This window comes from Podarcis tiliguerta (genome assembly GCF_965153285.1).
Source record: "Podarcis tiliguerta genome assembly, chromosome: 1".
NCBI lineage: Eukaryota > Metazoa > Chordata > Lepidosauria > Squamata > Lacertidae > Podarcis > Podarcis tiliguerta.
This window is the reverse complement of record NC_139534.1, coordinates 91,139,008-91,163,456: the sequence shown is the minus strand read 5'-3', so window position 1 is coordinate 91,163,456 and position 24,449 is coordinate 91,139,008. Positions and strand designations below refer to the sequence as shown.

The 24,449-nt window shown below is 41.7% G+C and overlaps 2 protein-coding genes across 6 annotated transcripts in view; both read left to right on the top strand.

Annotated features, from left to right (window-relative positions):
• The first annotated feature begins 313 nt into the window (after window positions 1-313).
• HAUS2 (HAUS augmin like complex subunit 2) lies at window positions 314-9,487 on the top strand. Of its 2 annotated transcripts, none has more exons than XM_083451242.1 (6): window positions 314-439; window positions 2,635-2,727; window positions 3,995-4,064; window positions 6,014-6,146; window positions 7,124-7,232; window positions 8,804-9,487. In XM_083451242.1, the coding sequence occupies exons 1-6, from the start codon at window positions 350-352 to the stop codon at window positions 8,954-8,956; spliced, it is 648 nt and encodes a 215-aa protein (XP_083307368.1). In that variant the 5' UTR covers window positions 314-349; the 3' UTR covers window positions 8,957-9,487. The 2 variants fall into 2 exon arrangements, with proteins under 2 accessions (XP_083307368.1, XP_083307369.1); XM_083451243.1 differs by lacking the exon at window positions 314-439 and adding an exon at window positions 643-672.
• A 3,255-nt stretch (window positions 9,488-12,742) lies between these two features.
• Window positions 12,743-24,449, top strand: part of STARD9 (StAR related lipid transfer domain containing 9) — a 96,910-nt gene continuing 85,203 nt past the window's right edge. For 2 of the 4 annotated variants that reach the window (XM_083458534.1, XM_083458535.1), the window contains exons 1-3: window positions 12,744-13,244; window positions 17,486-17,555; window positions 23,720-23,836. In XM_083458534.1, the coding sequence (XP_083314660.1) occupies window positions 13,198-13,244; window positions 17,486-17,555; window positions 23,720-23,836 (234 nt within the window). In that variant the 5' untranslated portion in view covers window positions 12,744-13,197. Of the gene's footprint in view, window positions 13,245-17,485; window positions 17,556-23,719; window positions 23,837-24,449 lie in introns of all 4 variants that reach the window. The other 2 variants (XM_083458536.1, XM_083458533.1) reach the window with 2 other exon arrangements.

Genomic DNA, 24,449 nt, shown 5'->3' with positions numbered 1-24,449 from the left:
TTACCCACACGGCCGGGTTCACTTCCGCCAACAATCAACATGGCGGGAAGGGCCACGACGCCTGGGTGCCGTTGGGCTCCACAGGGTATCTGGTCTCGCCGCAGCCCGGTACCGCTATAAGTAGGCGCCAGGGAGGGCTGCGTCGGGGTTGCGCCTCCTGTATAGGGAGTCCCCTCATTCCCTGCCACAAATATATATATAAGCAACCCCTCGTCTAATGTGCCGGTGAGCCGCTTGCCCGCACTCGAGATGGCGGCGCGAGTTTGAAAGGAAGCGCGAGAAGGCGCTTCGCATTCGAAGGCGAGGCGCGCGAGAGAGTTTCCGCGCGGCGGCGGATGCTCGCCTCGCCATGGCTTCTTCGAATCCGTGGGCTCCTGTGCAGCCGTCGGCGGCTGGGCTGCTGCTGGCTGGCTGCCTGTCCGCGGGGGTGGTGTCCCAGGTGAGACGGACCGCGCTTTTTCTCCCTCCCCACGTTGTATAAATACACGTAACGCAAAACCATCATCTGAAATGTGTAAATACGCGTTATGCAAAACCATTATCTGCAGTGTGTTCGTTTCTGCCCAAACTTTGGGAAAGTGCTGCTGCTCAGTTTATTAGATTCGATTGCAATGTGATGGAAAAGGCGTATTTGAAGCTGCCTGCTGCTTTTAAAAGATGCTGATAATATCGGTATGTTCATAGGCCGCCCAGTATGTTCTGTTCTGGCTGGCAGCATTAATCCAAGAAGTCAAGGGAGGCCCTTTTTGTAGCCTTGCTACCTGACACCTTTTGGAAAGTTAGCTTTTTGTCCTTGTTCCTTTAGTCCAGCTGCAACAGTGCTGGTGTGCTTGTGGTGTGTTTACTTTTGCTTAAAAGTACATCTAGGTGGTGGGCTTACTCTTGAAAGAAACATGCTCATGATGGTAAAAAATATTAACTTCCATCCTAGTTGCAGTTTTATAGTTGTCAGCTCTTGTAGCTCTCTGGACCACCTGGATTGGATTTTGTTCCTAAATCGAAATGAAATATCTTATTTTCCTTTCTTTATATCTTGCATCCTCAGGAAAATTCTGCATGGTTATTTAAATACTAAAAGGCTGATCCACTCCACTCTGCATAACTGTGGATGGAGAATTCCCATAAATTTAGTAGGGGGGAATGGGGGTCTGTGCATGTGTAACCCTTGTTTTTAATTCCATAGAAGTGACTTTTGTTCCAGAACACAAGTAACTTACACAGAGTGAAACAAAGAAAGATGCATTATACTGAGTCAAATCATTTATGCATCTAGCTCAATATTGTCAGCACTGTCAGTGCGTCTCCATAGTTTCAGTCTGGGCTCCCTCCCAGCACTGTCCGGAGATGACAGGGATTGAACATGCCATCTTCTGTGTTCACGTGCAAAAGAGATGCTCTGCTACTGAGCCACAGCCCTTCCCCAAAGTGGAGGGAAAAGGCTTGACTGGAAGAATGGGCAGATACAGGCAACAACCGATTTACATGTGTCTGATGGAGGTGCAATTGCACATGTGTGTGTTGTGCTGAACCCATAAATGACCTTGAAAACATCACTAAAACAGCAGAGTGGAACATTTACGCAGGCCTTGCCGATGCGTGTTAGGGTCTGGAAGTAGGGTGGATGTAATATGCTCAAACTGCCATGCCCCAGTGAGCAAGCTGGCTGCTGAATTCTGTATCAGTTGCACCATCTTTAGAGGCAGCCATATAACACGTTGCAATAATCTAACCTAGAGGTTACCAGAGCATAGACAACAGTAGTTAGGCTATCCCTGTCCAGTTAGGGGTGCAGTTGAGCCACCAGCTGGAGCTTATGGAAGGCACTCTGCGCCACTGAGGCCACCCTGACCCTCAAGCAACACCAATGGATTCAGAAGTGTCTCCAAACTATGTACCTGCTCCTTCAGAGGAAGTGTAACCCCAATCAAGATGAGGCAACCTTCTACCTATCTGGTCTGGGAAACCACCCTTGAACAGTGCCTCAGTCATATCTGGATTGTTTGTGCAGTTTGTTGGCTCTCATCCAGTGCATTACTGAGGTAATAAAAAGGTAAAGGTACCCCTGCCCGTACGGGCCAGTCTTGACAGACTCTAGGGTTGTGCGCTCATCTCACTCTAGAGGCCGGGAGCCAGCGCTGTCCACAGACACTTCCGGGTCACATGGCCAGCGTGACAAGCTGCATCTGGCGAGCCAGCGCAGCACACGGAATGCTGTTTACCTTCCCGCTGGTAAGCGGTCCCTATTTATCTACTTGCAACCGGGGGTGCTTTTCGAACTGCTAGGTTGGCAGGCGCTGGGACCGAACGACGGGAGCGCACCCCGCCGCAGGGATTCGAACCGCTGACCTTTCGATCGGCAAGCCCTAGGCGCTGAGGCTTTTACCCACAGCGCCACCCACGTCCCTTACTGAGGTAATACAACCTAATAAATAGCCCTCATAAATGTAAGGGTGACAATTTCAGAAATGTGAACTGGTCCTCCACACCACCCATCATTCATTTTCACTGGCTTCCTTCATTTCTCCAGGCAAAGACATTGGGATTGCAACCTACATGTATTTAAGACTGGAACCCTAATTTCAAGGAAGCTTGAATTGCTTATGTTTATTGAGAATTTTCATGTTTCTGTTTCAGGAAACTCTGGATAGATGTGGAAAACCCGCTCCTTGCTTTGTTCGCCTCTCAGAGGCAGAACAAATTGCTGATCTCCAAGCTGAAATCAGTGAGGTAAAATAATCTTTGAGCATCAGAATAGGAGCTCTGCTGAATAGGCCATACATACAATTTCCTCTGAATTGTAATAAATGATTTCATAGTGGTGAAACAGTACTAGAGGACTATAGAGTTGGAGGGGATTGCAGGCTATCTAGGCCAATGCATGAAATCCAGAGCTACAGTATCTCCACCAGATGACTGTCCAGCCTCTGCTTGAAGACCTCCAGTGAGGGAGAGGCCACTGCCTCCTTATGTAATTTTCCTATTGTTGAACGGTTCTTACATTTAAGAGATTTCACCTAATATTCAGCTGAAACCAACCCTACTGTAACTTAGTTCTGCCCTTTGGAGCAGGAGAGAACAACTATTTGCCCTCCTCACCCTTAATCATCTTCATCTGCCTCCTCTTCACCTGTTTTAATTTGTCTATATATCATTCTTAAAGTGTGGTGCCCAGAACTGGACAGTTTTTCAGATGGACAAGATAAAGTGGAACTTAGAAACTGTGGTTTGATTAATGCATCTTAAAGTTGCATTTGCGTCCTCCCTCCCTTTTTCTTTGGCCACTACACCACTAATTCAGTTTACCTCATGATTGTATGTACTACTGCCAAACCAGGTATCCCCTTACTATAACTCCGCATTTCTTTCTTTTTCTGTTTTGCCTGGTTTCAAAAGATAATGTTTTCTAAAATATATTTTTCACTTGGTAAGAAGCACTTCTTATCATGTGAACAATATATTTTGAAATCAATCCTATATATATTTTTTTAGCCAGGACTCCCTCTCCCTCTTTGTTCTTTGGTGCCTCAACTGAGGTTGAGAAGCTTGTCAAATTATCACCCCTAATCCTCTTCTACAGAGATGTAATTTAGTGACATAGCCATGAAAATTGCATTAAGTAGGAATTTAGCCTATAATAGTTCCACCTAGAACAGATTCTGTGTTCTATGCAACTACAGAGTTTGGATGCTGGAAAACAGAAGACAACTAGGAGACTGGAAGTCTTACTAAAGCTGGAATTAAGGGATGATAAATTGAACTATTTTTAAAAAAGAAATTATGAGATTTTAGTTAAATACGTTAAAAAATAAGCTTCCCACAGATCTTATCAGAAATAAAATTATGTTGTGGTTCCTGCAAGCATAGAAGAATTACTTTTATAAAAATACTTGAAAATGGTCAGGGTTGTTGGGGGTTTTAAAGCAGTTATAAATTCAACTGTAAATACATTAAACATACTGCATGGATATAAGTGTAACTATTTTAATGTGTATAGATGAAGCTAGATGCTGAAATCCTGCAGATGGAAAAAGATACAGCAGACATTACTCATCCATTCTACCTAAGTAAGTATTTTGTTTCATGCTATTGTTTAATCCCCAAAACAGCACTCCTAGAAGATCAATATTAAGAGTTATTTAGACAAAGCCTTACATCTTCATCCTGCTGTAAGTATACTGGTGTCAGAGAGATTGGTTGAGTCACAAAGCTGCCATCTATGAACAAGATCCAGCATTGTGCCAGTGGACACAATGGGACCTACCTTTCTCTCCTCCCCTTTGCAGCCTGCTGCCGCCCCACATCTGGCCCACCAACTTTCCAAAACAAATTTTTGGGTGCATGGGAGGCTGCAGCAGGAGAATAGAAGTCTGTCGAGGAAGTAGCATGCTTAACACACTTAGCAGGTGACGAAGCATCTAGCAGCCAAAGTGAAAAAGTTTGAACAGGAATTATCCCTGAAAAAGGAAGCAGGTAATTAGAGGTGTATGCATCAACTCCATAGATGCATTGCGCATATGCTGAAATGGGCATTTCATTCAGAATCCTGAGCATTTCATTTAAGACAGCTGTGAGCAACTTAAGCCAACCGTCCAAGCAATACACTATGAGGAAAGACAAAAACATATCCCTAGGTTGGGAAGCAATTTGGCTTGGCAGCAGGTGGCACACCATCCTGATACCACTTCATTGATGAGTAGTTAGGCATGTTGCATGAGGAAAATCCATACACCAGGGGGTAGGGAACTGGATCTGGCCAGTGGGGTGGATCCTAGGTTCTTCCACCTTGAGTGCAGGCAGTGTAGCATTTTGACAGGTTATTGGTTCAAACCACTCTAGAAAGGAAAATCCAAGAGAGGTTGAAGTTACTGCCAGTCAGCTGTTTGGTGCAGACTGACTCCAAGCTCTGCTTTCTGTGGTGGTCATCTGTGCTACAGAGTTCCCCATGGGGAGCTCTGTAGCACAGCTGATTCCAGCTTGTTTGTGTGAATCAGGCTACCTTGCCAATACACAACCAGGAGCACATTTTAGGGTTCCCAATTGTGCATAGACAGCTGTGTGTCCCTCACCCAATGTCACATATGATGTTGGACAGGCTTCCTCAACCTTAGCCCTCCAGATGTTTTTGGCCTACAACTCCCATGTTCCCTAGCTAGCAGGACCAGTGGTCAGGGATTATGGGAATTGTAGTCTCAAAACGTCTGGAGGGCAGGGGTTGGGTATGAAGCAGGTTGGTATGGTTTCAGGGAAACAGATTTAATGGGCCAGACTGACACCTGAGGTGGGCCTAATTAGACCTGCAAGCTGGAGGTTTGCCATACCTGCCATACATGGACGCCATTCCCCAAAAACCCAAAACTCTTTATTCCATGCAAGCTACTAAACATTGCATCCATAACCATGACAATCCTACATGTATTGGGTGAAGGTGGAAAGTCCCAAGATCTTGGGAGAAGGCTCACAAAGGCTACCATTGTTGACTGAAATGAGCAGAACCAAGAATAAAAAGAAATTAAATGTAAGATGTTCTTCACAGGTGTACGTTTGAAACATTAAGGCTGTAATCCTGTACATATTTACATGGGGACAGGTCCCATTGAACACAGTGGGCATAATCACCCTGCATTAATAGAGAGTACAGTACACATATATTTGCACTGGAGGGAAAGACTGAGAATGGTGGACAAATGACCCTTTTCACCAGTTTGTCTGCTTTTACTTGTCTTGTTATCAAGGGTACACAGCACTCCCTAGGATATACTTAGAAACCTGTGGTCTTTATTTCTCAGCAGCTGCTGCTTGCTTCCATGGGGGTCTCTTGATGTGAGTCACCTTGCAGGTGCTGTGTGAGCCACACACTTTTGTTGGACAATCACAGATTCACACAGCATGCTACCAGTGTTTTGGAAGACTGTGTTTCAAAGCATAAAATTATGTTTTACAAAGAACCTGCTCTCACTTCAATTCATGTTTAAATCTGAAAGTTTTCCATTTTTTTAAAAAAATTAATCTGTAGCTCAGAAATGCCAGGCTCTGCAAGCGATGAACAAACACCTAGAAGCAGTGCTGAAAGAGAAATGGGTTCTTAGGCAGAGGCTAATGAAACCAGTGCGTCAAGAAAGTCTGCCTATTGAAGCTATGTACCACAGGTAACAAACTGCTTTGTTATTTTACTTACATGTTGGGTACTCCTCATTTCTTTTGCAGAGCAATAAAATACATTGGAAACAAAATCCAATTACAGTTAAAACTGCAAATGATGATGCTAAAACTTTTTTTTTTTAAAACCAAGTTACTGCAGAACTCTAAACAGCCACAATCAGTTCACTTCTGCTACCAAATAACATCCTTTATTTCAATTTTCATCAAAGGTACACTTCAAACATATATTCGGTGTATCACAAATGCATTTTATTTTAACAATAGTCACTAACATTCTTACAAGACACACAATCCTTACTTTATTCATTACATTTTTCTTTTTCCTCTGTTTCCTGATAAGTTCCTATTTTAAATCACTCTGTGGTATACACAGCCTGTTTTCTAAATCTACATTAGTATGACAGCTAAATTATTGTAAAACATTTATCAGCTCAGTCCAATTCATATTAAGGCATTGTTTCTGATATAACATTAAAATAAATTTTCTAAATAGCTTTTGTGTTCTATTTTCCCTTCTTAATTCTCATCCACATTCATTTATTGCAATTCATTAAAGACCAATAAAGATCAACCACTCAGCGATAGTAGGTGGCTGCTTTTCCCCAATATTGGGCTGTTCAAACATTTGCAGCCATTACTAAGTAATATATTGGTTCAGTGTCATTTATCTGTATCTGTTTCCACCACCATCAGTATAGAGTCAATTGAAATTGCTCTTCCTATTATCTCTTCGGGGGGGGGGGGTTCCTGTTAGAAACCAAAACACAACAACAACAACAATTGTAACATGTGAATTATTGAGCAATCACCCTTCCCCTGCAAATCCCCCAGATAATGTTCACTCTTTTAAAGTGCTAACAACTTGAAATATTCCTAGGTGATACATATATTTAGCCTCCATAGTGTGAAATATCACCTCACAAAGATATTATCATTTTCTGTTAAATTTTTCTTCATCATGCAGGCATGTAGTAGAATTGTTGGTGTCGGCAGTGGCTTTCATTGAAAAACTAGAAACCCATCTAACCACAGTAAGGAGCATTCCTCAAATACCTCTAGTTATGAAAAACATGGTGAGTGGTCTGTCATATAACTTTTCCTAGTTTCCTTTGATAGTAAAGTAGTGGTTAAGAGCATGGAAGTCTTAGCTGGAAGTCTCGAGTTCCAATCTCACCAGGCTATGGATTCCCTGGATTGTCTCACTCAGAGTGCTGGCTAATAGGCCTGTACCTGACATAAGGTATGTGAAGCACTGTGACTTCTGCTTCACTTCACACTAAGCTTCCCCTGGAATCAGACAAACTGTGAATGTGTATGTCTGTCCTTGAAGAAAGGAGCTTCAATTGCTGAATCAATTGATCAGAAAGTTCAGTTCCATCTATTTGAGTCTGAATAGTGACTGGTTTTCTGTCCTGCTACAGGTGTTAATTTCCCGTCAGTGCTAAGATGATTGTATTATCACTAATTATTGCTGTTGTGACGGGTCACTCTAGTTATTCTGCATACTGTACAGTTGAACTGTACAGTTACGTTGGACTGTACTTTATTTTGCTTTTCACTGCCATTTAATTCCAACTTTTGCATTTTCCCTTTATTTAACATCCCCTCATTAAAATAGTACTGAAGTGATGAACAACAAAGCAGTTAAATGCAAAACAATTCAGTATACGATAAAAACTATTTTAAAAAGCCACATATCACTGTTAACAGCAGTCAGGTATCATTCAACTGATACCAGAAGCAAGGGAAAGTTTGAGTGAATAGATATGTGTTTAACAGCTGGCAGAAGCTGTTAAATAGGTGCTTGCCATCTCAAGAGTAAGAAGGGTCATTGCTAAGGCTAGGGGCACAAGATGAGCCCCTGCAGTCTGGCATAACTAATAGGACCTCCTCCAAAGATCTTGGTGAACAAGCAGATCTATATGGGAGTTGCTCTTTCAGATAACCCGGTTCTAGGGAATTATAAGTTAATAACAAAACGTTAAACTTGACTTAATAGCAAGCTTAGCATTTCTTAATACCCATGTGTGCATTACATATCTGCCAGGTGAGGATTACATAATGCATCTGATAAAGTAGACTCTGCTCCACAAAAGATTATGCCAGGATAAATTTCTTAGTCTTTAAAAGGTAAAGGGACCCCTGACTATTAGGTCCAGTCGTGGCCAACTTTGGGGTTGCAGCGCTCATCTTGCTTTATTGGCGGAGGGAGCCGACATACAGCTTCCAGGTCATGTGGCCAGCATGACTAAGCCGCTTCTGGCAAACCAGAGCAGTGCACGGAAACGCCATTTACCTTCCCGCCGGAGCAGTACCTATTTATCTACTTGCACTTTGAGGTGCTTTCGAACTGCTAGGTTGGCAGGAGCAGGGACTGAGCAACGGGAGCTCACCCCATCGTGGGGATTTGAACTGCTGACCTTCTGATGGGCAAGTCCTAGGCTCTGTTGGCTTAACCCACAGCGCCACCCACGTCAATTCTTGGGTTTCTGCTGTAACAGACTAATATGGCTACCCCTAAAGCTATATGAAGGAATCGTTGACAAATGCCAGGGCAGGTATGCTATTTTCATTTCCCTTGAGCAGCAGTCCCTGTGATGAGTTCATAGCATGCTAAAATACTTCTTTTCCTATTTCATTCCAGGACAGTGCACTAACAAAGATGGACTTGTTAGTAACAGACACAAAAGCACTGGTAGAACAAATACTGGAGTGGAGAGAGAAAGTAAAGGAGATCTTTGAAAATTCACAGCTGACTGCTGAATCAGATTCCTGGTTCAGAAGTATAACTCTGTAATAGTGCACATTCCCCGCCATGCCTTTTCCTTCCCAATTCTCGGGCTACTTAGAAATTTGGTGTGTAGATAAAATGCATGTCTTCTATCACATTTAAAGTCACTTGTGTCTGTCTGAAATATATATTTGTACGTAGAAATAGTTCTATGTTAGAAACTGACAATGGATGTTAAATGCCCTCTTGAGGTTCTGAGGAATATTTTAAAGAAGCAATTTTATTATGTTGCCTTAACAAGACCAGCTTCATGTACATATGTTTTATATTTTATAGAAAATGTTTTATATAAACATTATCTATTTTAAAAAGTGAGACCACTCATATCTTGGTACAGAACTTCAATCAAAATACTGGACTATAGACTCTTTTGTATGGGTGGGAAAGCTTTGGATTCCACCCTGTCCTAATGTGCATATATGAAAATCTGTAGCTTGATACCTTTGCTCTTCATACTGTTGAATACTGTATTATAAAATAATGCAGAGGAAGAGTATGGGAAACAGTATTCAGTTAGTAATAAACAAACTAAATAAATACTTTCCCCTTAGTTTGTATTTGAAAGGGGGGGGGGAATAAGCAACTGTATACAAATGAGCCTGTCACTATGCTAGCAAATGCCCGTGTTTCATAATCCTCCATCAGCTATGCTTGATTCGTTATAGCTTGTTATGACTCATCATCAGTCTCTCATCTCCATCTGATCTCTGTTCCAGCCGCTGAGAGAAAGCACAAGATAAATGTGCTGCTATGTAAACAGCATCCTGAGGAAGACTGTTTTTTCCCAGTGACAGGACCTGTGTTCTTTTTCACATGTTAAAATAAAAACTAAAAGCAGGGAACATCCCACAATAAACGCCCATATGCATACAACCTGGCAAGCAGGCATTTGTGTGTTTATAACCTAAACATGCTTTCTTAATAGAAATGGATAGGTAGTTTTTATTTCACTCTCATACATTGAAGGTGGCAATTCTAACTCTTTCGTAATCCTTATATTTGTTTGTTCCTAAGTGGCATGTGTAAATTTGCCCATGCAGTTAGCCAGTCCTATACACATTTCCTTTGAACTAAGTTGTGCTGTATTGAATTCAGTGGGATGTGTGTAGAGATTTGCAGTTTTTAGTTTAATATGCTTCAAAGACATTCATATCAGTTCCTTAATTTATTTCTGCTGAATTCTCTTTAAAGGAGTTAACCTGTTACTGACATTAACAGACAACTTAAACTACTAATTTAAGCAGATATTTCTATTAGAGTACATTCACAAAGTTCACATGATGCAACAACAGGACATAATTTATCAGCACAGTCCTAAGCATGTTAACTCAGCAGTCCTATTAAATCCGAAGAAATTTACTCCTTCATCAGCATGTTTAGGACTGCAGCCTCAAATCCAGAGTGCTACAATTTAATTTAAAAGAAAAGAGCACAGCACCTGAGGTTTCAGATAAGATAATGAAAAGCAAATAGAATTTCTCAAAAACCTTGGTTTGTATTGAGAGTTGCAAAACATTGTGGGTCCATGATCCATGTTTAAATATAACTAGTGGTAAATTCTTACATGTTACACAGATTGTTTCATTTGAACAATCTCAAAATCTTTTCACAAAGACTTATGATGGCAAACGGAACTTCATACTGTTATATGCTGTCTGAGAAAAAGGAAGATAACAGTGGTTGACTCTTGACAGGTGATGACAACATTGAACAGATAACCTTTGTCGTTTAGTCATGTCTGACTCTTCGTGACCCCATGGACCAGAGCACGCCAGGCACTCCTGTCTTCCACTGCCTCCCGCAGTTTGGTCAAACTCATGCTGGTAGCTTCAAGAACACTGTCCAACCATCTCGTCCTCTGTCGTCCCCTTTTCCTTGTGCCCTCCATCTTTCCCAACATCAGGGTCTTTTCCAGGGAGTCTTTGCTTCTCATGAGGTGGCCAAAGTATTGGAGCCTCAGCTTCACGATCTGTCCTTCCAGTGAGCACTCCAGTGATTTCCTTAAGAATGGATAGATTTGATCTTCTTGCAGTCCATGGGACTCTCAAGAGTCTCCTCCAGCACCATAATTCAAAAGCATCAATTCTTCAGCGATCAGCCTTCTTTATGGTCCAGCTTTCACTTCCATACATCACTACTGGGAAAACCATAGCTTTTACTATACGGACCTTTGTTGGCAAGGTGATGTCTCTATTTTTTAAGATGCTAGTAACCACACAAATTTGAATGGTCATCTCTAATGGTCTTGGTGTGCTGATGCATTTGTCACTAGGGGGCATAATTGTGAATGGTTCCCTTTTGTTATCAGTAACAGTCTGAAAGTTTACATGCTTTCCACCACACCCCCGCTTTATTTTTAACTTTTAACTATCGGCTCACAGTGTAGATTTGAACAAGATTATAGATATCAGTATTAGCTCTATATTGCAAAATGGAAACAATACTAAACTCATAGTATTGTGAAGGCAAATACCTTAAAGACACTAAAGCTCCCTGAAAGTGAAAAAGTGCTGCATAAATAGTATTTTTAGCAGTATGCAGATAACTGTACAGTGTGAATGCACTCTGCCTTTCCTAGCAGATAGAAGGTGTGATTGTATTCACCCAATACTGTGTCACCTGCACTGGCTGTCAGTATACTTACTAGATGAAAAGCTAGTGCTTCCCTCTTAAAAGCATTTCGTACACTGGGCCCCATATTTCTGCAACCACCTCCTTAGTATTAACTATGCCACTTTTAGTTATTGAGTCAGACCTTGCTCCATATACAACTTATCAGGAACATAACGGGGCCTTTCCTTCATCAGCTGCTCTAAGGTTTTGGAATGATTTCCCCTCAGAGGTATGCAGTTTCTCCTTGGTAGGTAGCTGCACTTTATATTTTTGGTTTGCCCTTTGAGTTTCATAATTTAATTTTGAATGGTTTTGTTAGTATAAATCATCTTGAACCTTGTAAAGGTGGCTACCAAGAATTTTGTAGCAATACAAAATTTATTTTGTTGTACTACTACATAAGCTGACTCTTCTATTTATGTGCAGTATTAGTTTGGGTATCTTTCTAGGGAAGTTTTATATATGTGAGAATCTGCATTTTAGCAGGCCACTATAGATCTACTCATGTATACACTATAGAGTGGACCTAAAGCAGCCAAGGATCCAGGAAACATGCCATCAAGGGTGTTAGATGAGGCTCAGAGCAATGGGCCCACAACAGATAAAGCTCAAATTGAAAGATGGGGTGTTCAGATGGTGAACAAAGGTGTGTATCACAGCAGCAAGCAGAGAGTGCCAGTCAGGTAAGATCAGTCATGGGGTCAGAAGGCTCCTTGTGGTTTACAGGTGTATCCATGTATTGGTGATCAGTTTCTGGTCGACTCTATTGCCCAATAATTGCTGGCATTTTTGCAAAGAATGCTGGATTTTGCAAACTTTAGCCTGATTCAGCAAAGGCGATTTATTCTGCACCTTTAGGATTGCTTACTACAGAATTATGCGCCAATCACAGTTTACCTCTTTCTAAATAAAACAATGCACTGAGAAGATTCCTGTTTTTGTTCTTCAAGGAAGCACGCCATCCTTGTTCTACTGTTGTTATTAAGCGAGCCAGAGCCCACCTCACCACAGGTGCTGTTTTTGAGAAGACAGATGTGGTTTATTTTCTTTTTTGAAGCACATGTGTCACCCGCATTGGGGTGAGATATTGCTGGACTTTCTATTATTATTATTATTATTATTATTACTACTACTACTACTACTATTATTATTATTATTATTACTATTACTATTATTACTACTACGGCGTTACCCAGCGCCCTCTTTAGGCCAAGAGTGGAAAGTTGTCGAGTTCAGCGTCTTTCCATACTCCATGAACTTCTCTCAAGTTTCACCCTGACTTGGAGTATTCCCCACCCGCCCAGAAGTTGGAGCAGCCGGCCACTTAGCTGCAGACCCAGCGCCTCACGGAAAACGGAGGGAAATTGGAGACACCCGCTTCCCTCAAATCGGCCCAGCAGCAGCAGCAACCCCTCCCTCCCCATTTCCTCTCCTCTCCCCAGGCGGCCAGGCCCTTCCCTCAAGAGCAGCTGCGCTGCGCTGGGCGGGGGCGGGCCGCGTTTCCCCTGCCCAGGGCTCTGCGGACAGCCGAGGCGCTCGGAGGAGGACGGCGGGGATGTGATGCGGAGTCGTGGCTTCGGCAGCCGCGGCGGAGGGGAGGAGGGGGCGCCTTTTGCTGCAACTCAAGACGGGACATGGCGAATGTCAAAGTGGCGGTGCGGGTCCGGCCTCTCAGCAAAAGGTGGGCCGGGGGTGGCGCTGGGGCGGCTGAGGGTGGCAAGAGAGGGAGTCGACCTCGAAGACGCAGACACACGTCTATGTGCACAAAGGGTGGGAGAGGACGCTTTTTGCACGCACGCGCCGCCAACTTGTTTGCACCGTAGCGCGGCTTGTGGGCGTGTGGGACCGTTATGTGCGGCGCTCGCGTCTCCTATGTGGAGGAGCTGCCAGGTGTTAACATGTGCTGGTTGCAATGGTTGCGTCGCTTGTAGAAAACCTGGGCAGCCCAGGAACTGAAGCGCTGGGCTCGGCTGAGGGGGGCGGGAAGCTGGTGCTGCGACGTAATGGGGCAAGAAAGGTCGTGGTATCGCCTCGCTCAGCCTGATGTTGTGGGACTATAAAGTATATTGTCCAGTAACTGGAGGGGTGATAGGAATGCGTGGCCAGAGAGAAGGGAGGACTGGGCATCAGTGCAAATGGAGCATAGGAGCCAACTCCTAGGGGCGGAGGTTCCCTCAGCCCCCCAGTAAAATATTTGAGAGTGCAGTGCATCCCCCCCAAAAGTTGATGGGCATCACCATTGAAATGGTGTGTGCACACCGTGTCTTGTGATAGATTATGTGGGGTGGGACTGACCTGCCCCCCCCCCAGTATTTTATTCAAGTTGGCACCCCTGAAATGGAAACGGGTTGTGTTAAAGGGGGCTATATGAAGTGTGGCACATTTCTGGGCAGTCTGTTTAGGTATATAGTACTCGGAACTCCAGTGAGACTTGTTTATTCCCATGAAGCAAGCATGCTGAGTACATTATGCTTTGTCTACATGATATATTTGTTACAGGAATGCTCTGCATTATTAAAAACGTGTTTTGAGTTCATAACAACTTGGCTACAGTTGAATTATTTAAAGGCCTTTCCAGGCAATGAGTTTATACTAGTGTATTAAATGTGCAATTGCTATGGGGTCCAGTTGTCTTCTCCCAAGACTCCACTTTTGTTGCTAAAATATTGCATTTTCCACGCAAACTGCACACTTAGGACTCTGAGAATGTGATTGGTTTTTTCCAGTTGCCATGTTCACTGCTTTTGTGATTGCTTCATGGAACACAAAGTATAATAGACAATCCTAGAAACTGTACCTGCGGTGCCTAAAGACGAGCAAAACTAAACTTCCCCATGCTGTTTTATAAACTTGTTATTTTTAATCACTTGATGTCCTTGGTTTCTATGCCCTCGCAGGAGTTTGCTATTTCAGTGATGGAGTGCTCATCTAACATTACTTTATAATTACCAAAAAACTTGAAAGGCAAGCTACTCCTCTCCCGACAGAGCCCTGCCAGTTCAGAAAACCTTAAGTTGTTACTTAATTTCTTGATGAGGGCACACTCTGGCTGTGTAAAATGCATATCCTGGCTGAGTGATATGACCACCTTAGGCACAGTTCTTGGGGGACAGTGATGGTGCCCGCTGTCTGTACCATTCTGTTGCAGAACAGAGCTGCTTGACTTCATGTGGCCTGTTCTGCACCCTCAAAACTAGCTTTTCTCAGGTGCAATGAAGGACATTTCATTGCTAGTCAAATCAACCTCCATCCATGAATTGGTGAGGGAGGGCATCATCTTTTCCTGAAGCACTCAAATAGGTTTATGCTGGTCATGCTCCCCATCTATTATATGAGAAGAAAATATTGTGCTACTGCCAATGGACAGTGACTAAAGTGCTAAGGATTAAATTTTGGGGTCTCTGTTTCTACTATCCGGTAATGGGAGGTCTTTCCATTTTAAATATAGAAATGCTGATGTTACCATAGATGGAACTAGGTCATTTCTAAACTTCTGTAATATTTCTACCTGCACCAGTGGCATAGCGTGGGGGGCTGTTGCCCTGGGCACATTTTTGAGGGGGCACAACAAGGGAAGCTATGCCCGGGCTGGTCTTTGGGGCTGGGGTGTGGGCGGCAGCATAAGCCGCTCCACTCCCAGGTCAGGCCTGATCCAGGGGCAGAAGTGTTTAAGAGGTGGCAGCACTGCCCCTCTCCAATGCTGTGATCCCCTGCAGTTGCCCATCAGTGGCGGCACTGCAGCCGAGGGAGGGACTAGCTTCATTGGCCACTTTGCCTTGTGGGCCCAAATGGACCTCCTTTCTCCCTCTGCGCACCTGGCACACACAGGGACAAACAAGCACCATTGGCCATGTCCCCACGTGTTGCTCTGCACCTGGAGCGCAGAGGAGCAGGCTCCATCAGCCCTGACCCCGCGAGGGGCTGTGGCCAAGGCGTGCCGGGTGTGGGGGGCTGCTGGGGTTCTGCAGTGGGCTTCTTCTCCCTCCACCCCTGCTCCCAGTGCACCCTGCTCCCTGCACTTGTGTCCACCCACCAGGGGTGCTATGGGCTCAGGCAGTGCTGCTAACCAATCCTCTTCATTCTCCCTGCTTTGCAGGCTGAGTTTATGCATTTAGCAATTCCACACATCCTAAAAGCTGATGTACAAGATTGCAAATTCAGTTCTCATACGTGCTGGAAAGACCATTGTGTGAGTGAGTGCCTGTGTCTAATGGGATGATTAAAACCATGTGTACTGTGGAAATTTGGGGAGGGTGGGAGAGAGAAAACTTTGGAGCGGTTGCAAAACTTTGTATGACTAGTAACGTAACTCCTCCTCTGGAGAAAAGAGAGAACAGCAACAAAGAAACAGATTGAATATTTCAATATGCTGCTTGCTTGTTTTACCACTTTCATTTTTTTTTATTAACTTGGGTCATGTTTTTGGACCACTGACCCTTATAATAAATAACCATTTATGTCTTAAGTGGTATAGTTTCTCAGCCTTTAAACAAATTCAAGTATACTTGAATTAAGCAGCGTTTTAATATGACTTGGGCAACCATGTCTCAATCCAGAAAGTTAGAAGCAAATCTTAACATTAAATCCTGCATTTTTATGCAGGAACTAAGTAATGCAGCTTCCATAACTGGCTTCCAGGAATCAGGTAACAGTGGAATTGTAGTGCCTCTGTATGATATCCATCTAAATCATCCTATGAGTAGACCCATTCAAAACAATTTGCTTGTCTATTTATTTCACTGGGCTTACTCTGAGTATGTTTTAGCTGGCTTGCACTCTCTGCCATTAATCAGGAGAAAACCAAAATAAATTAATGCAAATGAAACAATGGAATAGCTCTGAGGTTTCTGCACAGAGTAAACTCTTAAGTCCAGGGGTCAACAAACTTTTCCAGCAGGTGGTCAGTCCACTGTCCCTCAGACCTTGTGGGAGGCCGGACTATATTTTGAAAAAAATATATGAATGAATTCCTATGCCCCACAAATAACCCAGAGATGCATTTTAAATAAAAGGACACATTCTACTCATGTAAAAACACGCTGATTCCCAGACCATCTGCAGGCCAGATTTATAAGGCGATTGGGCTGGATCTGGCCCCCCCGGGCCTTAGTTTGCCTACCCATCCTTAAGTCACTCTCTGTTTCTGAGCAGGTCTTGTGGTACTTCTGCAGTTTTCTTTAATGGAGAAGTCTCATAGCAGCATTATTTTTTCCTGCCTTGACCAGTACTCTTGAAGAGATTTAAGCTCCCAGCATTTACCTTCAAAAGGCAATCTGTGTTAACTTGCCTTTAAAAGTGGGCTAGACAACTTCCTTCAATTTGTGGAAACTAAATAGTGTCAAGCTTTGGGTAGTTAGTTTACATCATCTGCTTCTGTCATCATCTCACTATTAAAGCATATCTAAGTACTTTGAGAAAATCTCTCAAAAGTCAAAATAAAATAATTCATTTGAATTTAAGACATTTATCTCTCTTCATGAAAAGTATTGTTCTGTTTGAGGTTATTATTGTTCTCTTACTTTTTCTACCTTTAAAGTTCTAAATGTATAGAATATTTGTTGGTGCATGTGTCTGAACTAATGGTTTTCCATTAACTTAATTCTCCTGATTGTATTGTTTGCTTCAGAGTCGTTTGTGAATGCATCTATAAACAATTTTGACCATTGCAAAATTAGGACTATAAGCAAGTTATTACATAGCAGAATGAAGAAATAAGGGGACTGGGCCCACTGAAGTTAAACATTATCAGGTACACTTACTGGGAGAATGAAAAATACGCTTAACTCACTCCTGTTTAAACCAGTGCGACCTGAAAGTTCTGAAACATGCCCATAATGTTTTAACACATATCATTATTGTTTTTTAATACAGAAAAGCTTTGTATCTTCATAGTTACATAATTTGTTTTCATCTGATTTTCAGAGAGCTCGCAGAAGGAAGAAGAATAATTGTAGAAGTTGAAGATAGAGTGGCAAAAGTCAGAAACCTAAAGGTATGCTTTAATTTTTATTTTGGTATCTGAAAAGCCTGACATCTCTAGTGCAATTCTTGTTGCCTGTAGAGTAGAGACAATGTGGTGTAATGGATATAGCATTAGTCAAGGATTTATTACTATTTAGCCATGAAGTTCGCTGGGTTTGCTTCGGCCAATTTCTTCATCGAAGCTGCATCACAGGGTTGTTGTGAAGGAGATAACGGGGCCACCCTATATATGCTGCTCTTTGAGTTTATTGGGGAACAGGTGGAATAGGAATGTAATAAATAAACAAACAGAACCATTGCAAGAGGAGCTTGAGTTGACAATCCAAGGCTGGTCTGTATCTCACTAATCAGAACATGCAGAGATGTTGTATAGATCAGTACTTTGCCTCCCATTCCTATACAGTGGTACCTCAGGTTACAGACTTTGCTAACCCAGAAATAGTGCTTCAGGTTAATAACTTTGCTTCAGGATGAGAACAGAAATCGTGCTTCGGCGGCATGGCAGCAGTGGGAGGCCCCATTAGCTAAAGTGGTGCTTCAGGTTAAGAACAGTTTCAGGTTAAGAATGGACCTCCAGAACAAATAAAGTTCTTAACCCAAGATACCACTGTATATGTTTTGTGGGGGCACTCTCCTTTGGTCTGCATGTCTAGCTTACATTTGTGCAGGTTGAATCCTAGCTCCATCTTGCGGTGACTTCTCTTACCATTTCTTACATTTTTGCATTTTGTTTTCCCTGTGTGGATGGATTCTTGCATTAAATTCTCATACTGCTTTCATTTTGAGATACCTGTGGTACCTTTCAAGGGGGGGGGGAATGCTCGTACAAACGTGGCCCCCTCAATTTTGGTACAAGAGCAAAATCTGAAGCCACAATTTTACTGAGGTATAAGTGTGAGTCTTGAGTGCAATGCAAAGTTTTATCCGTTGCTGGAAGCCACAGGAGGGGAGAATGATATTGTGCTTAAGCCCTCCTTGCAGGTTCCCCAAAGGCATCTGGTTGGCCACTGTGAGAACAGGATGCCAGGCTAGATAGGCTACTATCCTGATCCAGCAGACTTTTATTATGTTCTTATGTTATGCATTAAGAGGACTTTAGTTCTATGTCTGGAAAACAGTAAATCTAATGTTTTGCTATGTTGTTTTTTTTTTAAGCAGTTGCCAGTCCTTTAGAAAAATCTGCTGAAAATCATTGTTTCGTATCCCAAAGCAAATTTAAAAATAAACTGGGAAGGAAATGCAAGGGGGGGGTACAGCCTCTGGCACAGCTTCTGAGTTCCTTATGGAATTGAAGTAAACATCTGTTGATCTTTAAAACAGATGATAACATAGCCTTTTTCTAGCCATGCTTCTGTTGCTGCAGCTCCCTGGATTTCAGTTGAATGTCTTTATTTTGTCAAGGCTGTCAGTAAATTGTTAGTAACAGTAAGATAAGGACAAAATTCCAAACATCTGGATAACTTTCTTCCTTATTTCTCTCTCCCTTGCCCTCTCTTTTAATTGCAGTCTAATAGGATTGCAACTAATCTCTGGGAAACGTAACAGAACTGTGTACTGAGCTACAGTTAACATCCTGATGGGTGACTGGCTACGTTTAGAATTGACTTAGTTGGACTGCACATCCTTTCCGTTTTGAGATTCTTGGAGGCTTCTTTTATAGGGCATGGGAAACAGAACTGGTTTTTTCCAGACATTGGGACTCCTGAATGCTACTGTACTCTTTTAGTCAAATAGTAAAATGGGGCCAAAATCAGTTTCTGTTGGCAATGTATCTTACTACTCGGAATAAAGGCAGATAAGTGAATTATAGAGTAACCATGATTACTGTGGGAATTCTACAGGACAGATGCTTTCTATTTCTTGCTTAGTCTTTATTTGTATATGCATGTCCGCCTGATTATTTTAGGTGACTTGCTTAAGATAATTAGTATTTTAAATGCCTTAAGAGGCTGTTGGCAGAAATCAAATAACTAGATAAGTGTTTTCCTCCTTCTTTTATATCCTTTCCGGAGCTGGGATAATTCTTGGACCTGTTCTAGGAGGGTGCCAGTAGATAGATGGTGTTCAGTGTCTTTTAGGACATTAATGAGATCAGTCGGCTGGTTCTTTATTGTGGTTGGGATATGGAGGGCATGAGTAATGTATAATTTTTATTGTCATTTGTAAGACACTGCAAGGTGTTGACCAAAATATATGTCTACATACTTTGCTGGTGGCAAGCATGCAGACATGGAGCAGCTATGTGAAGTGCTTACATCTAACAGAACTAAAGGAGAACTGAAGCTTATTATGATACCACTTCGTGTTTTCAAATATATAATTAAAATAGATGAACACAATTACAGTTTTAAACACTGTCGCAATGTCTGTTTCCTCCTCTCACCACAGGCAAGTTTGAGAGTTAAGGGGGAGAACTATTTTATGCCAACTCACATGCTGAACTAGTTTGGTATCATATATTTCTTCTATTTCTTATGGATACCCGGGGAAAGAACTTAACTTTCATTGGATGCATATGTGGAATTTTCCTTTTCCATAGGCAAATATGAGAAATGCATACATTCAGAAATATTGGGATTGAAGTATGGTTTCTTTGATTAGGGAATGAAAGCTTTGTAGCACTTACCTTCTAAATATAAAAACAGTTTTAATGGAATCCAACCAAAGGCCTATCAAGTCCAGCCAGGGGTGGCATCATGGCAAAATGGGAAGTCCACCCAGCCACCCACCCCCACTGTAGCCCTTCCCTCAAACTCATTTACTGGGGTCACATGGTGGCTTCCGGTGAGATCTCACAGAACTCTAGCAAGATGTCTCTGGTAGCCACCACTTCTCACTTCTGCAGCAGTGGCATGGGTGACTGGGGCACCTGCAGAGGCATTGCACCATGGAATTCCACCACCCACGGCATCTGCCTCAGTCTGCCTCATGGGTGGCCCAGCCCTCAGTTCAGCATCTGGTCTCCCACAGAGGCCAACCAGATATATCTGGGAAAGTTTTGTAGGGCATATGCATTACACTACTCTCACTCATTTGCTCTGCACCAACAGGTATGCAAAGCCTTATAATGAATTATTCTAATTTATCAGGAATCAGCAGAATTTGTAATAAATAATTGTTTACGTTGTAATGCATGTGTAATTTATTTATTGTTGCAAGTGACTTTGAGTTACTTTTTGCTTAGAAAAGTGATTAATAAGTTTAATAAATAATGTTTTTGGTATTTCAGGAGAGGTGACCAGCAAAATAATTTGCTTTCTATTTTCTTCTTAGTAGGACAGAATGATCAGTAACTGCCTGGGGGGTGGGGGGTGTTCATTTTATCTTTGTAGCAAGTCAAGAGCTCTCAGTCAAACATAATAGCCATTGTAGAACATAGTGAGCTAAATGAGGCATGCCTCTGAATGATTGTGCAATATAAGCTTCATTATTAAAGGTAATCCTTTCGATACAATTGTTGAAAAGACCAGTTTATATTGTACCAGTAGGCAAAGCAAACATAAGTTCAAGCTAGTTAGCATGGCAAATAGATTCTTATAGGTTAGTTTTACTTCCACACAGATAACACTTTCTTAAAGGATCATAGAATCATAACAGATGGGGGAGAAATTTGATTTGGTAACTATTTGCATTTCCTGAAACTGTATGCGAGCCAAAATGCAGCAAAATTTCAGACAAGTGCAAATTACAATGTAGCCCTCAAGCCACAAAATTATTGCCATCATGTATATTAGAGGAAATGCATACAATAGTGAAAATAACATGAAAAAAGTCTTATTTAATTTTATTAATTTATTAGTTTTCACACATCTCAAGGTGACTTGTAATTTTTAAAAAAACCAGAAATAGGGTTTAAAACAATACAGTTAGAGACTCAAGGCAGAGACCTACCTTTTTTAATCCATTCACCTGAAAAAAGCTTGTTGAAACAAAAATGCCTCCAGATGTTTCCAGAAACTACAAATAGAAGATACCTCAACTAGGATGCTGTTCTGCAAAACAAGAGCAAAAGCCCTATTCTGATTTACTATGGAGCATGCTTCTGATATTTGAGGGACTTCGAGGAAAGGACATCCTGTAGAATTTGTGTTGCTGATGCTTCAGGTTGTCTTTGTACATTTTTTCATTAGCAAAGTATCATAGTGTCATATCCTTGTATTACTGGAAGCCAAGGAGCACGTGTATCTGAAAAACAGAATGTATCCCCTAAGAGTTTGAAAGGATCATTAGTGGCATCACAGCATAAAATTAAACATTTTATAGATAGCATTGAGAGATGCTAGTTTTAAATTATCAAAGTTATTTTGAAAGGGCAATCTAAATAGATGGAGAAGGCTTTGTTCTAAGCAGCTGATCTGCTTTGGGACACTAATGGAGCCTCAAGTATGTATTACCTCTGGTTAGCCTTGGGTTTTAATTAATGCCAGTCACTTCACAGTTAATTTTGCTGGGTGTCAAAGCATTATCTGATTGATTTGGGTGTATTTTTCAAAACTAGCTCTTTAAATAGTGCTTTTACTTTCTGTCTAAGATACTGCAAGTGGTGATTTGCATAGATTATTTTTTAAAAAAGAAAACTTATTTACATATTAAAATAAAATTTGGAAATCACTGTAAAATGTTGAATTGCTGTTCGTTTTTATTGCCGTTAGGGTACTGCTATTTCTCCTCTGTGTAGTGACTCAGTGCTTTCCTCTTTTGATGAGCACAAAGTAAAAATATATTTGTTTGGCAACATGCCCTGCCTGCTTTCCTGGTGCAGGCAGATTAGTAATAGAGTAGCCATGCCAGAAGTCAAAACAATAGCTTGTGTATTTTTCACCTCTCTCCCTTTTTGTGGCTGCCATTAGTTCAGAAGTAAAAGCATAAGAAACATTTTTTTTTAATGTGAAAAAGAAGAAATAATGTTACAAACAGCCAGCATGTCAAGTATGTGGCCAATGCACAGATTGTGGCCATTGTCCTTTGCTCACAGTAAGTCTTATGTGAGTTGTATATAGTGAGTTGAAGCTTGCAGTCCTCAGCATCTGCTTCCACAACTATTGGAGAGGTATGGTATGATAGTCTCAGTGAAAACACTTGAAAAGCCTATTGGTGTACTGTTCTCCAGTCTCTGGTGAGCATGTGGTGCATATACGCTATTGCATCCTAGCTCTAGCACTTAATGCATACAAACCAGCTTACCATGGATTTGGAAACCAGCATATGCAAATTTTCCCCTGTTCACCTGTGTGAATGTGAATCAAGTCAGCTGTGGCATCTTCTGTAACATTTAGGATACAATATTTGTTTAATTTTGCTGTTCATATTGGTAGATCACTCTTGCAGGTGAAAGAAGTCGCCAGAAATTATGTGTCAATCAAATTGGTGATGGAGAAAATATGTTAAAGCAAACATGTGCAATACTTTAGATAAAGTAATATGGCCTTCTTCATTTTTGCTGCATCCTCTGGTTCTTATGGTTAAGTGTTTTTGTTTAAAGAAAGGGTTATAACTTGTGTGACTGTAGGGCAGATTCCCCAAACAGACAGACAATGGAAGTTTCTGCTTCAGGCATTTTAGCAAGAGATTTGAGTAACCAGAGATGGTGGTACTAACAGATCCCTCAATTCTTTGCTCCCAGTATTACCTCATGAATTCTGGACTTCTTCTCAGGTTTTTGTTATCAAAAACAAAAGTCATAAAGTGCACAAATGATCACTTCATAAAGGCTGGATGATTTGCATCAGAAAGTATGAAGTGATTTCTTTGTGTTCTGGTTATTTGAATTGAAATGCAAGTTATGTTTGTGCTGGCTCATTCACACCTGTAGTTTGCCTCCTGATTAAACAGTAATCAAGCAGTGAAAATGCTTGTATGGACCACTCCTTATCTAATGGTGCCATTTTACCAGTATGCATAATAATATATAGTTTGGGTATCTGAGAAAGAGGGTTTGAGATCATCACCACCATCATCATTTCCACTGCAGAATTTCTGGACACCCTTGTTTAAGTGGTATTTATTATCTTTATTTGAAATGTAAAACTAGGAAGAGGAATGTGCAGACTGTGTTTGACTCTAAATACTTTTAACTGAAAGAAATGTACTGTGTAAACATCAGAAGTGGTTTAGAATAAATCTTGTAAATACAACTAAATGCATGCTGCTTTCTTCTATTTTCTTTCACCTCAGGTGGATAGCAGATATGAGGGTGTTTGGGACACAAGGGAGAAAGTTGTGGCGTTTGGCTTTGATTACTGCTATTGGTCAGTTGACCCTGAGGATCCCACATATGCATCTCAGGAAGTGGTAAGGAAATAAGTGGTATTTTTTCTTCTTTCTTGCAAATCTATAAAATGAAACTGGTTTCTTTATAAAATCAGCAACACATTGAAATTAGCAGTTTCTAATCCATTGGCCTTAGGTGTGTGTGTGAACTGTTGTACTGCATCAGACCAATAACGCCCCTTACAACCCACTCCAGATGTTCTTAACATTGACCCAAACTTTCAGAAAGTTGGACTGGACTGGATAAGCCTTTGGTCTGATCTATCAGCATTCTTCTTCTGTTTTTAGGATCAGCCAGCTGTCACAGAATAGTGGCACCAGTCATGTAGTGATCAGTATATTGGAATTTGGGTGGGATGATCTGGGTTCACATCCCTGGTGCTGGGAGTAAGTTCCATTGGTGATCACTTTGGACTGCGCATGTTCAACATGTAAAACATGTTTAACAAAAGCCAGCCATTGCAAGGAGTGTTACAGTGAAAACTGCTAGCTTGAAGTATCACTGCCATCAATTTAAATAATTATTTTCCTCATTATTATTGCTTCATTCACTGGCCAGAGCAATGAGTATCCATCAGTTACAATGCGGCTTAGCTGATGTCAATTTCATTTGCATCCTTGCATTATTTATTCC